This window comes from Nanorana parkeri, unplaced genomic scaffold, assembly GCF_000935625.1.
Source record: "Nanorana parkeri isolate BGI_ZX_2015 unplaced genomic scaffold, ASM93562v1 scaffold223, whole genome shotgun sequence".
Classification (NCBI taxonomy): domain Eukaryota; kingdom Metazoa; phylum Chordata; class Amphibia; order Anura; family Dicroglossidae; genus Nanorana; species Nanorana parkeri.
Genome location: NW_017306491.1, coordinates 925,262 through 937,973, shown reverse-complemented (window position 1 = coordinate 937,973; position 12,712 = coordinate 925,262). Strand labels below are relative to the sequence as shown.

The window sequence follows — 12,712 nt, the reverse complement described above, 5'->3', positions numbered from 1 at the left end:
GCGATCGGCGGTGTTGTGCGATCCGTGACTGCCCGGTCATCGTGCACGAATCCGAGCGGATGGCTGGGTGGTCACGGAATCGCACACCACCGCCGATCACGCTGGCAGTGATATTATTTTCTAAAGGCACTCCAGTCCCGCCAGGCAGATTGCACGCTTTCCCGCCGCAATACCGCTCGGGCGGTCCCACGCAAATCGCGGTTGAAAACACTGCGCAGTGCGTGTCGCGAAAAAAGGTACCATTTTTCAGCGATTGCCACGCAGATGTAACCCCATACATGCGGACGCAACCGCTGTATGCAACCGCACATGATCGCGCGTCCCGGGAATCCCGGGAAAGTCTGCACCAACCCTTTAAGTGACATTAAACCCTCAGATTTTTTAACATAAAACAATACTGTGTGCCTTACTGTAATCCATGGTAGTTTCCCTTCCCTTCTCTTTGCTGCTCTTCCTTTTAAATCTGTATCTGTTCTCATGCTGGACAGAACTTCTGTTTTGCAGCAGACTGCCTTGTCTCTGGAATGGATACACGGTGTCTGTGTAGGTTTGCAACCTGAGCCAGCACTACAGGAAGAGGCACACAGCTGCAAAGGGAAGTTCTCCCCAAGCATGAGAAGACATGAGGATTTAAAAGGAAGAGCAGCAAAGAGAAGGTATAACTACCATGGAATACAGTAAGGTACACATTACAGTATTGATTTATGTTAAAAAATCTGAGGGTTTAATGTCACTTTAAGGGTAAATTCACCTTCCCAAGTAATTACAGGTACTCCTAGAATGAGTCCTAATAGGTTGGACTTGATGGACGTATGTCTTTATTCAACCTCAAATACTATGTAACTATGTAACTTGGGAAAATGGAATTATCCGCACAAATCTCCCTCCCGCTATACTTTCGGCGAACGGTCCTTCCCGTCCACCAGTACGGGTGTACTATCTGTACCTGTTCCGTATATTCTGAATTTCGCTCGCAAATTGCAAGCACTCGTTGGTCAACGCAGTCACCGGACGACGCTGACCAATGAGAAGTGCTTCTTAGCAATGCTAAATATGGTTTTGGTTAAAAAAAAAAAATTTGTATCAGGACTAGTAAATTGTCATGAGGGACAAGTAGATCGGGCCCCCACTTTAGTCCTTGGGCAAGTAGTTTTTTCTAAAATTTCCACACCCCTGATGATGCACCTATGACAGCATTACCAGAGCACAAGAGGTTTCTATTAGTAGAGACCAGCAGAAGCTATGTCCTTACAGACACACTGTTTGTGAGAGAGCTGGGGGAGGAGTTCTACTGAAGTGTACATGCATTTGTAAATCCCGGCTTGATGTCTGCAAAAGGGCTGTTCTCTTCACTATGACAGTCAAAGAGAACTGGCTCTAAACAGATTTAAGTCATTGCTATAAAAATATATATATCTCTGCAACCAATCCACAATAATGTCAACTATTCTCACCATCGATTAGTTGGATCCCCTAGCTAGCCTCCACGCTGGGAGGAGGGCACAACAAGCTGTGGGCAGGTGCAATAGCCAGCCTGCTACTGGCTATTGCAATTTGAAATGGCCAACAGCAGTCTGTCTATTTAACCAGCCCACTACTTGCTGTCTTTGCATTCAGCTGCATATGCGAAATCTTGCTACAGACAGCTTTTATTCCCGGGCTGAAGCTATTCAATAAAAAAGGGGGGGGGGGGGGGGGGGAAAGTAATTTTCGGTTTCAGGCTGATAAATTCTGCTGCGGGAGGCGTGTTGAGGTGCCATTGGTTTCAATGGACCCCAAATGCACTTCCACCCCCAGTGTGATCGCCTGTAATGGAATGCACGGTAACGCAATGCAATTGCAAAAAAGTGTGCATGCAGTTTTATTCTGAAGTAAACTTTGTAACACTGCAATTGTGTATTTTATTTTAAATTAAGGATGGTTTTTATTTTATTTTTTATCGGATTAAATCCACACAAAAAAAACAACTAATCAGTCTCTCCCCCTCCATTTTTCTAGGGGCCTTCATGGTCCCTCCGGACATACAGAATGCTTACCTACACATTACTATTCATCATATCCACCAAAGGTTTTCTTATAACCAAGACATCTCTTTCAGGCCAGGGTTGAGAAAGGATGATTACCCAGTAGTTTTAGAGTAAAAGTAGCAGCTTTATCAGTGTGTTTAGAGGTTAGCAGAAGAACCTCTAATTCAGAGATTCCTATTGGCTAGGGAGCCAACAGTGATCAAAAAAACGCAAGCTTTAGAACCTCATGAACCCATTCTGGATTGCTTACTAAAAATATTTAACATTAAAAGATAAACTTTCCTACTAACCATTATTCCAGCTAAAATGGTTGGAGATTTGCAAGTCCTTTCCTGTACAGATCCCTTATCGTTTATCTTTCAAGAAAGGGCAGACAGGATCTGGAGCAGGTGCCTATGACAAGCAATCCGCTTCTTTCTTCAGTTTAGATTTGAAATATGAAAGAGAAGCTGATGGGTTGCCATGCACAGCTGCTCCAGATTTTCTCTGCTCCAGTTTTTGTAAATCCCCCTCTATGAATATTCCAAAAGGTGTTCCCAACATTTCATAGCTCTCAGGAGGCGGTTCCCCCGACATGTTAATTCCCTCCACTACTGATACACTTGGGGTAAGACAGATTATCTAGTCTAGTTCTGTTTAGTGGCCCAAAAAAAAGGGCCTCAAAGAGTTCCCTCACCAGATGATGAAGTGAAGCGCACCTTTGTGCCTAGAAGAACACGGGGCAGAAACCTCCATCTAAAATATAAGCAGAAGTTTAGTGGGAAGATCTCACTAAAGCTGCAATATGGTTTGCAAATCAAGCCTTTGTGAATCAATACGAAGAATTACTATCGGGCCATGATTTAAGCTTCAGAAGAAAAGTTTGACATCCTCTTGTCTGACCCTCAGGTATGATATATCTTTCTTCTTTATTCTCTCAGGTACCTGTCCTAGAACATAATTAGGGAATCAAAAGTTAGAATGACTGGTTATATTATTTCAGGAATCTTCCATATTCCCACCTTTGATTTGTTATTAGCCGAGTGTTGGATTTTTATAGCTATTTATAGTTCTTACTTTAAAGACATGGAACCTAAAGTTGGGAGGAGCTTGTAATCAATTTTTGGCTTGTGTCTCTTGTTAAAAGGTGGAGCCAATGATATCCATCAGGTAGCTGTCCTGGAAATATTGTTAGCAAGTTTAAATATTTTTGTTGTTTTGGATAGTTAGGACATGTAAAAACATGTTAGGTTTTCATTGTGGTCTGGGTCCCTACAATTTCTCTATTTGACTTAATATCCATTATCTTCAATGTAAAAAAAAAAAAAAAAAAAAAAAAAATCACAAAAAGTATGGAAACTTTGAACAGCTTAGGAGGGTAAAACTTCCAACAGTTACACCTGTTCCAGTGACCCGTTCCCCACATTTTAGAGACATGTTCTGTTACTTTCTATTGTGTTTGTGGGACAGCAAGGGGTCTACTTTAGGACCACAGAGTTAAGCAATGCAGGCAGTAGGAGGGAAAAGTATTCAGCATTTTCAAAGAGAACTTGTTTACCTTTTTAAAAACAGCCCCAGTTATATTAACTTCAACCTTCATATCTGTACAAGCTCTATTCCCAAGGTTTAAATCCTCTGCCAAATGAATGCAACTTGCCAATTCTACAGTTGTGTTTGTTTTGTTTTTAAATAAGACTGTTTAGCAGGTCTCCCTAAAGTACATAGGATATATTGTAGGGATGCAACGAAACAGAAACATATCGGCCAAAAATGGCACTTTTGGCAAAATGCGGAAAGTGCAATTTTTTGGCCGAAATAGTGGTGCATCCGTTCTTTCTCTCCTCCCCGCTGAAAACTGCTTTGTGTCCTGGTGGAGAGGAGGGAAACTGTCATAGGAGGCGCCCGCGTCTCTCCTCCCTGCTCCGCTCAGCCTCCTGTCACACATCCGGAGAGCGGCAGTGTGTGGGCAGAGACATATGTCATTGCTGTCACAGGAAGCCTGGCGGGAGAAGAGCTCAGCCTCCTGTGACAGCCAATCCAGGATGGGGAGCGGGTACAAACACTCAGCGATCACTGAGTATTTGTAAATAATTGGAGGACATTGGAGTATGTTTACTGTGTTCCCAATTATAACTGAATGAGAAGTGATCTATATCAATTCCTGCTCATTCATGATTGTGGACAAGGTAAACATACTATTGCCACAAGTTATGAATGAACAGGAATACTCAGTATATAGGATTCCTATTCATTTATAACAGGGAATTCAGAAAAATAGATGGAGTATTCTGTGCTCTCAATCTTTTTTTCTATTTTAAAAAGGGAAATATCAGGGGTCAGTTTAGACCGCCAATATTTCCCCGAAGCCCCCAACAATAAAAAGTCAAAAAAAATAATTAAAAAATAAAAATATTTAAAAAAAAAAAAAAAAACATTTTCGGTTTCCGCTTGACATTTTTTTCAATTTCTGTTTTTACATTATCATTTCGGTGCACCTCTATTATATTGCCTTTTTATGCAGGTCTTTAGTTCTTAAAGAGAATCTCTACAATTGCCTAAAAATAGTAGCTGCCTGAATGTATCCAAGTTCAATACTTTTTGAATCACTGATCTGAAACAAGCATGCGATCATTGCAGTTCTAAATTCCGATCTGCACACTGGTTCTGGGTCACTGAATCAGGAAGCAAGTACGGTAAGCTCCTTGCTCAGCATCACAACCAAACAAATAGCATTTTCAGGAGAGCTCACCAATGGCAACCTGCATCTTTCTCTCAGTACAAGTTGCCTTTTAAGCTGAGATATGCGATTGTTAACAAAACGCAGCAATATTAGATCTATTTAAAAAAACAACAAAAGAATACATGGTTTTGGAAACACGAGAGGCTAAAAATAATCCACAAGTAGTATTAAATATTTATAAATCCTACTGATCTGTGGAAAATTAGTTGACCATGGACAAGCTGTACACAGTCAATGGACTGCCACTGGACCAGAAAAAAAACTGCTCAAATCTATAGGCAAGTTAGTTTTAGTACTCAGGAGTTATTTTGGTTTAATGAAAAGTAATTTTAACCGGATTGTCACATTAATGCTTTTTGTGCGATATTTTTATCATATTTCAATAACGAATTAGTAAATTCTACTGGCTAACTGTATGTCAGGCCTTGCAAAGACATTTGCCAAATAGAAGTAAAAGGAATTACCTTTAACCACTTCCTGCGTGTTCATGTATATGAACGTTCTCCACCTGAAGTGGTTATAGCAAGAACACAACCGCTGCTACAGCCGTGTCCTCGGTGTCATTTTAAAACAGCCGGTGATGGCTGTTAAAAGGTACAAATGTGCTTCCCCCCAAACGCCGGCTACCCCCGGGCTCCACTGTGTAGGCCCGGGAGCAGCACAACGGGTCTCCCCACATTGATCGGAGGGAGTTCAGTAAGCTTCTAGCCGCTGATCTCGCCTCCGATCACTGGACCTGGAAGTGATGTGTATTACTTCACTTCCGGTGTCACGGTGTACATTCTCCATATCTTGGAGCCAGGAGAAGAAGCTGGTGAAGCAGATCTCTGTTTCACCAGCTTCTTTGTGGTCCCTCGGTGACATTAGGGGTCTGTAAGTAAGGTACATGTCAACTCTGTGTATACCACGCAGCTGGGAACATACCACAAAGCAAAAATAAGAGGTTCTTGTAGTGTCATCATTATATATTTTGGTCTTCACACAAACCATGAAGTCCAAATGATGGTTCCTACAAACACCAAAAAGTCATGTTGATTCAATAAAACAATAATGCCGTTTAAAGTGTTTATAAAGCAAAAGGATTTATTCTGCTTTGAACAGGACAGATTGTGACAACACCCATCAAGTTTTTGCTTTGTCCTTTTCGGGAGATTTTTCTTTACATCCTATCTCAAGACACATCGAAAAATAAAAAGTGCCCTCCATAGGAAAGGCCGTTGTCACTGGAGCAAATGTCACCGCTGGAAGACGTCCCTTTTATTGCTGGCAAGGTGATAGAGCAGTTCTAACCCTTCCCTCTCCCTGTAGCTTCAGATCTACTTTGTAGCATATCTATTTATTTATTTTTTTATAAAATACAGTTTTCACTTGTTTGCATCTCAGTGCTACTGATCTCCTTCACCCCTGTTCAGACAAATCCTGTCTACATGCACATCATTGCTCTGGACTTTCCTGACAATGGTGGTCCGTATGTGTGCAATGTGTGCCACACAGCTGCCTGTAGTCTCCATCAGGAGTGCATGTAACAGGGTAGGAGGACAACTGGGAGACAGCTGTCACCTCATAACAGGAAGTATCTGAAGGAGGAACTTCATGGCAGGATCACTGGGAATAATTGTAATGAAAACTGCAAATTAAAAAAAAAATGCAAACAACATTTCAAATCAAAATTACATTTTAAAGCTCACAGACGAATTTAGTGATTGGGCTGAAAGCTAATTTAAGCTTTCTGTTAGCTTAGGAAAGTAAAGGAGGGTTAAATCCAGTCAGTTTACGTTTTTCTATCCGAGTCCCATTGGAAGATCTCCCTTTACCTCATATCCTACAGAGTCAACAGGAAATTGGCGAAAACTTCCCAAAGTGAGGGGAAAACCCCTCTTAGACAGCTGTCATCAGAACACAAGCCCTTGATGAAAGATTTTCCCCTTATTTTCTGGGACAACTCTAAAAATTGTATATTTTCATGTCACTTTCATACTCAGTGACCATGGTCACCAGTACAAATAGAGGAGAGGTGAATTCCTCCCACAACAGGGACACAGACTGAAATAAGAACCTAAACGAGGGTCTAATTCTTCCCCACTGGCCAAAACCAAAAAGAAAGGAAAAAATTTGTATGGTTTGGTTTGCTTGGAGTCGAAGTAAAGTCTGCTTTCCTCTGCTAAAACAATCCAGAGCCCCATTTCTTTAGGTCAGCCAACAACTTCTAAATGCTCCAAAGGCATATTTGGAGACCTTAGTTTGTGTACCAGTATAAGCAGTTTTACCCCGGCCACTTGCTGCATGTCGGTGTTCATTTCCCCTTTCCCTTCCTCTCCCCTCAACGGATGTCATCAACAAATGCCGCTCATGCATGGACTGAAAGGAGCCAAGCCTCGCTTTGAATACACAGCAGTGCATTAGAAAAGGAGAATGCTCCTTAAGAAAACTTGCTGACCCCCTGTGATGTCACTAGTCACATGGGATATCAGGAAGTAAACACTCAAGACTCAGGAGATCGAGCGCCTATGCTGAGGATCTATGATGATGTCATCCCACCATAGACACTGTGCACAGTCAGGATGCCAAGAATGTGCAATGATCTGTGCAGGCGGCAATGACATCACCGGGAAACAAACCACAAGAACTAAAAACCTTTTGAATTTGGGGATACCTATAATTAGTAGGTACAATATGCTTTTAAACGCAGACATTTATAATGCCGACCTTACGTCTGCTTTAAAGTGGAAGTTTACCATAAAACTACTCTGAACATTGAACAGTCATATAACACATATACCCAGATAAATGCATAGCACCACAGTCGACTTCTGTCTGCACTCTGGTTCACCAGTAATCAGCACTGGAAACTGCTGGTCATTTACCAGCAATGCCACGCAACTCCTGATGTCGCGTATCCCCCCTCATACCATCTACGTCCAGTGACTGCAAAGGTGGACTGGGAAAAGCTTCCTTTGTGCCCAGATACTCTTAAAGATGTAGCTAGCACAAGAGGAGCTAAGCAATGTCATGAGTTACATGTCCAAGCCATCAGTTCCCAATGCTGATTGCTGGAGAACCAGACAGAAGTCAAACACAGTGCTATGCATTTATCATGTTGCATGTGTTATAAGTCTGTTTAATAGTCATTGAGTAGTTGTAGGGTGAACTTCCACATTACAGTATCCGACTTTAAACTCAGGAGGTAAACCTTAAAAATGCTTATTAACAAAATTGTATCTCATTTGTGTATCACTCAGCTGTAGATCCTCAAATCATCTCTGAATTGGTGCCGACACTGTCATTCCTTCTGGAGGGTAGCTACTTTTGTCCCCCATGATCCCTCTCTATTGATCTCTTGATCATTAAAGGATATGTTCACCTTTCACAAGCTCTGCCAGTTTGAAAATGTGCAGAAGCCTGAGTTTTGCAGCTGTTATCGAGTGATCACAATTGCAAAGCTGTCCAGGCTTGAATGCAAATATTAAGAAATGCATTTTTTTTAAATATTCTAATTATGCATTTCTTTCCAAGAGAACTATGGGGTAAGTGTTTTTCCCCACAGTTCTCTTTAGGGTCACAGGAGGACTTATACTAACCACCCCCTGTGACTCAAAGCTCAATATATTGCGGGCCATTGCCTGCGATATACTGTGAGAGCTGCAGTCGGCATGGATCCCGACATTACTGTCGAGATCCACAAAGCTGCATGAGTGACAGCTGGTTCTGCATATCTAGAGGCAGAGGGAGCTGTACCCGCCCCTCCCCCATCCATTCTTCCACTCAGCACTGGAGGATCGGAGAGGGGGGAATCCATGCGGGGAGCGGTGACTGGCAGTCACAACTCCTTGCAGGGAGATGATCAGGGAGATGATCAGGAAGTGAGCGGATCGGCTGCATGTTTCTCTCACTTCCCAATCGGTAGAGCCAACCTGTGACAGCTTCTTTGTCACAGGTCGGCTCCAACTATGAGGATGAGTGGAAATCACTCACCTCATAGATCTCCTTTCATTTTTGCAAAAGGTGAACTTATCCTTTAAAACCGAGAGTGGGAGTGAGGGAAAATCCAACATCTTTAATCCTGTATAATAATAATAATAATAATAATAACTTTGAGCTGCCACCAGAACAGGAATAGAAGGAAAATTTCCAGCGTGGACACTTGTTCCTGTGACAATTGTCCTAGATGGGATTTACCTCACTTTGGAGAGATTTCCTCTCAATTCCTGCTGTGGATGGCACAGGAAGTGAAAACAAATCTCCCCAATTGGACACAGATAAAAAAAACCTGATGGGCTTAAACTTAAACCATTTCCTGCTTTACCCCACAAATTACAAAGTTTTGTCTTTATGTGTACTTGACGTTTACAGTGTGGCAGATCCCTGTGACATTTATATATTGAGCTGATCACATATACACAGGCAGACCCCAGCTCTCCCCTCATAGCTCCTACAACATGGTGTGTGCAGATGAAAACAAATGACAGAAGTAAAAATAATAAGGGCAGGCAGCGTGCTCCCTTTTATTGACAATACACAGGAAGTGGTGACATGTGCCCCCGGGAAAACCCCCCCCTGGCTGTCATTGTGTTTACAGGCAGAGGCCCCCCTCCCGCAGTGTACACACAGCCCGCCCCCAGGTAATTATCTCTCCGCCCTCCTCCTGGCCCTATCTTACCGGGAAGGCCCGGATCCTCATCTTGGTGTCCTTCCTGCTGCCGGTGCCTTTGCTGAGGTTCGACATGTCGGCGGCGGCGGCTGCCCTGCCTCGGCCCCGGGGCCCCTCCTTGTCTCCCCCCGGCGTGTCGATGTGAGGAGGCCCCGGGCCCGGCCTGTCAGGGAACTGACTTCCTCCTGTAACGTCCTGCCGGTCCCTCCGCCGCCGGGCCACCCGCTTGCCTGTTCCTCTTCGCTCAGGCTTCTTCTCTCGGTGCTGACTAAACCCCTCCGCTATGGCGGACAAGCAGCAGCATCCCCTCTCACTCTGCTCGCTCGGCCGGTGGGAGGAGCGCGAGAGTGGGGCGGTTCTCGCGAGATTTCGTGGCTTCCTCCAAAGCCCCCCTTCTTCCCTTCCCGCACTCTTCAGCCTGTCACAGTAGCATGGAGACGTAAGCAACAGCTGGAGCGTGAACGTAGAGAGAGCCGGCTATCGGGTGCGCTGATAGGTCGGGGGGCGGGGTCTCATGCCCATGGGAGCAGGAAAGCGTCTGCACGTTTACACCGTGTACCAAACTGCTGCAGAAAGCCACGCCCCTATTCGTAGCTCCAGACGTATTGCGCTGCTCCATGCTGCTGTCGGCTCGGGTCGCCTTTCTGAACATCTTTATTAGCACACGCCGATGCGGACAAACTTACAGCTCCCCTTCTGTCAAGTGGTATTCCTGTCACACAGCTTTCCAGTCCTGGAACTAGCTAGGGGCGCTGGCTGGACATGTTTTGTTCAATATTAGTCCGAAAATGCCTTTCAGTAAAGGAATAAGTGGGCCTAATCTTCTTTGGAGCATACTTACAGAGATATGAAGTACATTTGCTTATTTTAGGTAGTAGGTTTAACCCCTTCATGACAGGCCTTTTTTATTTTTTTTGCACCCATGTTATATTCCACATTTTAGGCCTGAAAATTACCTAAAAACCCAAAAATTATATATTTTCTGAAAGCCAAGACCCTATAGAATAAAATGGTGGCAGTTGCAAATTTTTATGTTGCACGATATTAGCGCAACTCCTTATCAAACCCCAAAATGTAGTGAAAAATGTATTTAAATGTCCCAAAACACAATAAAATACCCATTTTTCTAATAAACTATAAAAGATAAGGTTACAACAAGTAAATAGATACCCAACGTGCCCAGGTTAAAAATTGTGTGCGTCCGTGAAATGGCGACAAACTTCAGTACCCCAAAAAGTCCATAGACGATGCTTTAAAAGCCCCCACAGGTCTTCAATTTAAAGATGCCCTAGAATTATTGCTGTCACTCCAGCGTGCACGGCAATACCCAACACGTGTAGCGCGTTCGTCGTTTTTATACGTAGGCGCACCTGACGCGTGTTTACATGGCGACGCGCGTGATCACGGGAGACTTTAAAACAAATTAAATTATTTTTAGATTTATTTTATGTAATGTTAATTTTAAAAACTGTTTTGTTTTTTTAACTTTAATTGCTATCACATAGGGGGGCTTACAAGTCCCCCATGTGATAGCAGATGGTGGTGACAGGTACTCTTTAAGGTGATGCTGGGGGTCCAAATTACCCCTAGTGTCACCGTTACACTCTAAATAAGCTATTGAAGTGCAGATCGCAGATAGGTGGTGCGTCAGCTTTCTCCTGCATACAAGAGGGTCTGCGTGAAGCATGTGTGGGATGGTTTAATGCACTGGAGTAAAAACCAGACAGAGGTTTTAACCACTTTTACCCTTTGTACAAAACTAAAAGTTAAAAAAAAAAAAAGATTTGGCTGGAGTTGGGGTCTACATACACTTTAAGTGCAGACATAGTCAGAAAATAATAAAGGTGCATTTGTTTTTGTTTTTTGAGCCAGTAAAGCATTGCAATCTCGAACAATGGATCGTGGGTGCAATGTTCTGGCTCCTGCAGACTCTCTCTCCCAACCCTGTCCATACCAAGCTATGGACATTCAGTAACGGGCGGGAAGGAGTATCAATGGAATACAAGTGCGCTTCCGTGACAGTACTTGTATTCCATTGAGAACTACGAGTCAAGGTGCCCATACACCTTACAACCATCGCAAGGTGTATGGATAGGCAGATCGTACTTGCGATCATCGCAAGCCCGCCCCCTGAGGGGCGGGCTTTCGATGACTGCAACGAGGGGCGGGCTTCCGTTGACTGCAATGCTGAATGGGCAGTGTGCGCGTGCGCACATTGGCCCGTTCGGCAGTTGTTGACAGTTCGGCAGTTCGCCGGAAGACGTGCGACCATACAGTAGAAACGGTCGCACGCCTTCCATACACTTTGCGATTATCGTACGATCGCGGGATTTCTTGCGATTCTCGTACGATCATACAGTGTATGGGCACCTTCACTCAGCTGCGGCAACAGACAAGACTTGTAGTTTATTCATTCACAGATTCTGTCAAAGGATGATGTGGCTGCGAGGGTGGAACTACGCACAGCTAAACCAGATTTTTTTTTTAAAAAGCAGCCTGCAGGAAGACGCACCCCACAGTTAGGGTAAGTGGGGGCATGGAATGGGGGTGGGGGGTGATGATGTTACCAGGAATATGGGTGTGACATGAAATAAAAGGTACATTTAGCCTTTAACACTTACAAAGAAACCTTCGCCATTGAATTATTATAACGTAACCCATATGACCCCAAACTTTTCGTGAACAATAGACCCCAGGAAAAAGGGGCACACCGCTGTCCACCAAGTTCCAAACTTTAATCCACGAAGCTACCAACTTCCAGCATAATGAAATTACCCACATAGGGGCCACCCACTCTAATATGTCTCACCCGTAAGGACTTAATCTTGGAGATGTGGACATCTTATGCATCTCTACAATTAATGCCGTATGGGTGAGGCATTTAAGTGGGTGGCCCCCAGGTGGGGAATTCCATTATGCTGGAAGTTGGCAGCTTTGTGGATTACAGTGGTGTAGTGGTTAGCGCTTCTGCCTTGTAGGACTGGGGGTCCCTGCTTCAAATCCCTACAAGGAGTTTGCATGTTCTCCCTGTGCTTGTGTGGGTTTCCTCCAACACTCCAAAGACAAGCTGGTAGGCAAATTGGCTCCTGTCTAAATTAGTCCTCATATGTGTGCATGTGACATAGGGATCTTAGATTTTAAGCCCCGTGAGGGCAGGGGCTGATGTGAACGTGCTCTATGTAAAGTATTGTGTAAATTGTCGGCAATACTATATATAAATACCTGAAATATATCAATAAATTAAAGTTTGCAATTTGGTGGAAAGCGATGTGTGTCTTTTTCTTTGGTTCTGTTTTGGTTGAGCGTGGACAGCTCCTG

General features: G+C 43.7%; 1 protein-coding gene across 3 annotated transcripts in view; it reads right to left on the bottom strand.

The window, feature by feature from the left end:
* CUL3 (cullin 3) overlaps positions 1-9,776 on the bottom strand; it is a 63,169-nt gene extending 53,393 nt beyond the window's left edge. For 2 of the 3 annotated variants that reach the window (XM_018556063.1, XM_018556064.1), the window contains exon 1: positions 9,404-9,775. In XM_018556063.1, the coding sequence (XP_018411565.1) occupies positions 9,404-9,469 (66 nt within the window). In that variant the 5' untranslated portion in view covers positions 9,470-9,775. Of the gene's footprint in view, positions 1-9,403 lie in introns of all 3 variants that reach the window. The other variant, XM_018556065.1, reaches the window with a different exon arrangement.
* Between the last annotated feature and the right edge of the window lie 2,936 nt (positions 9,777-12,712).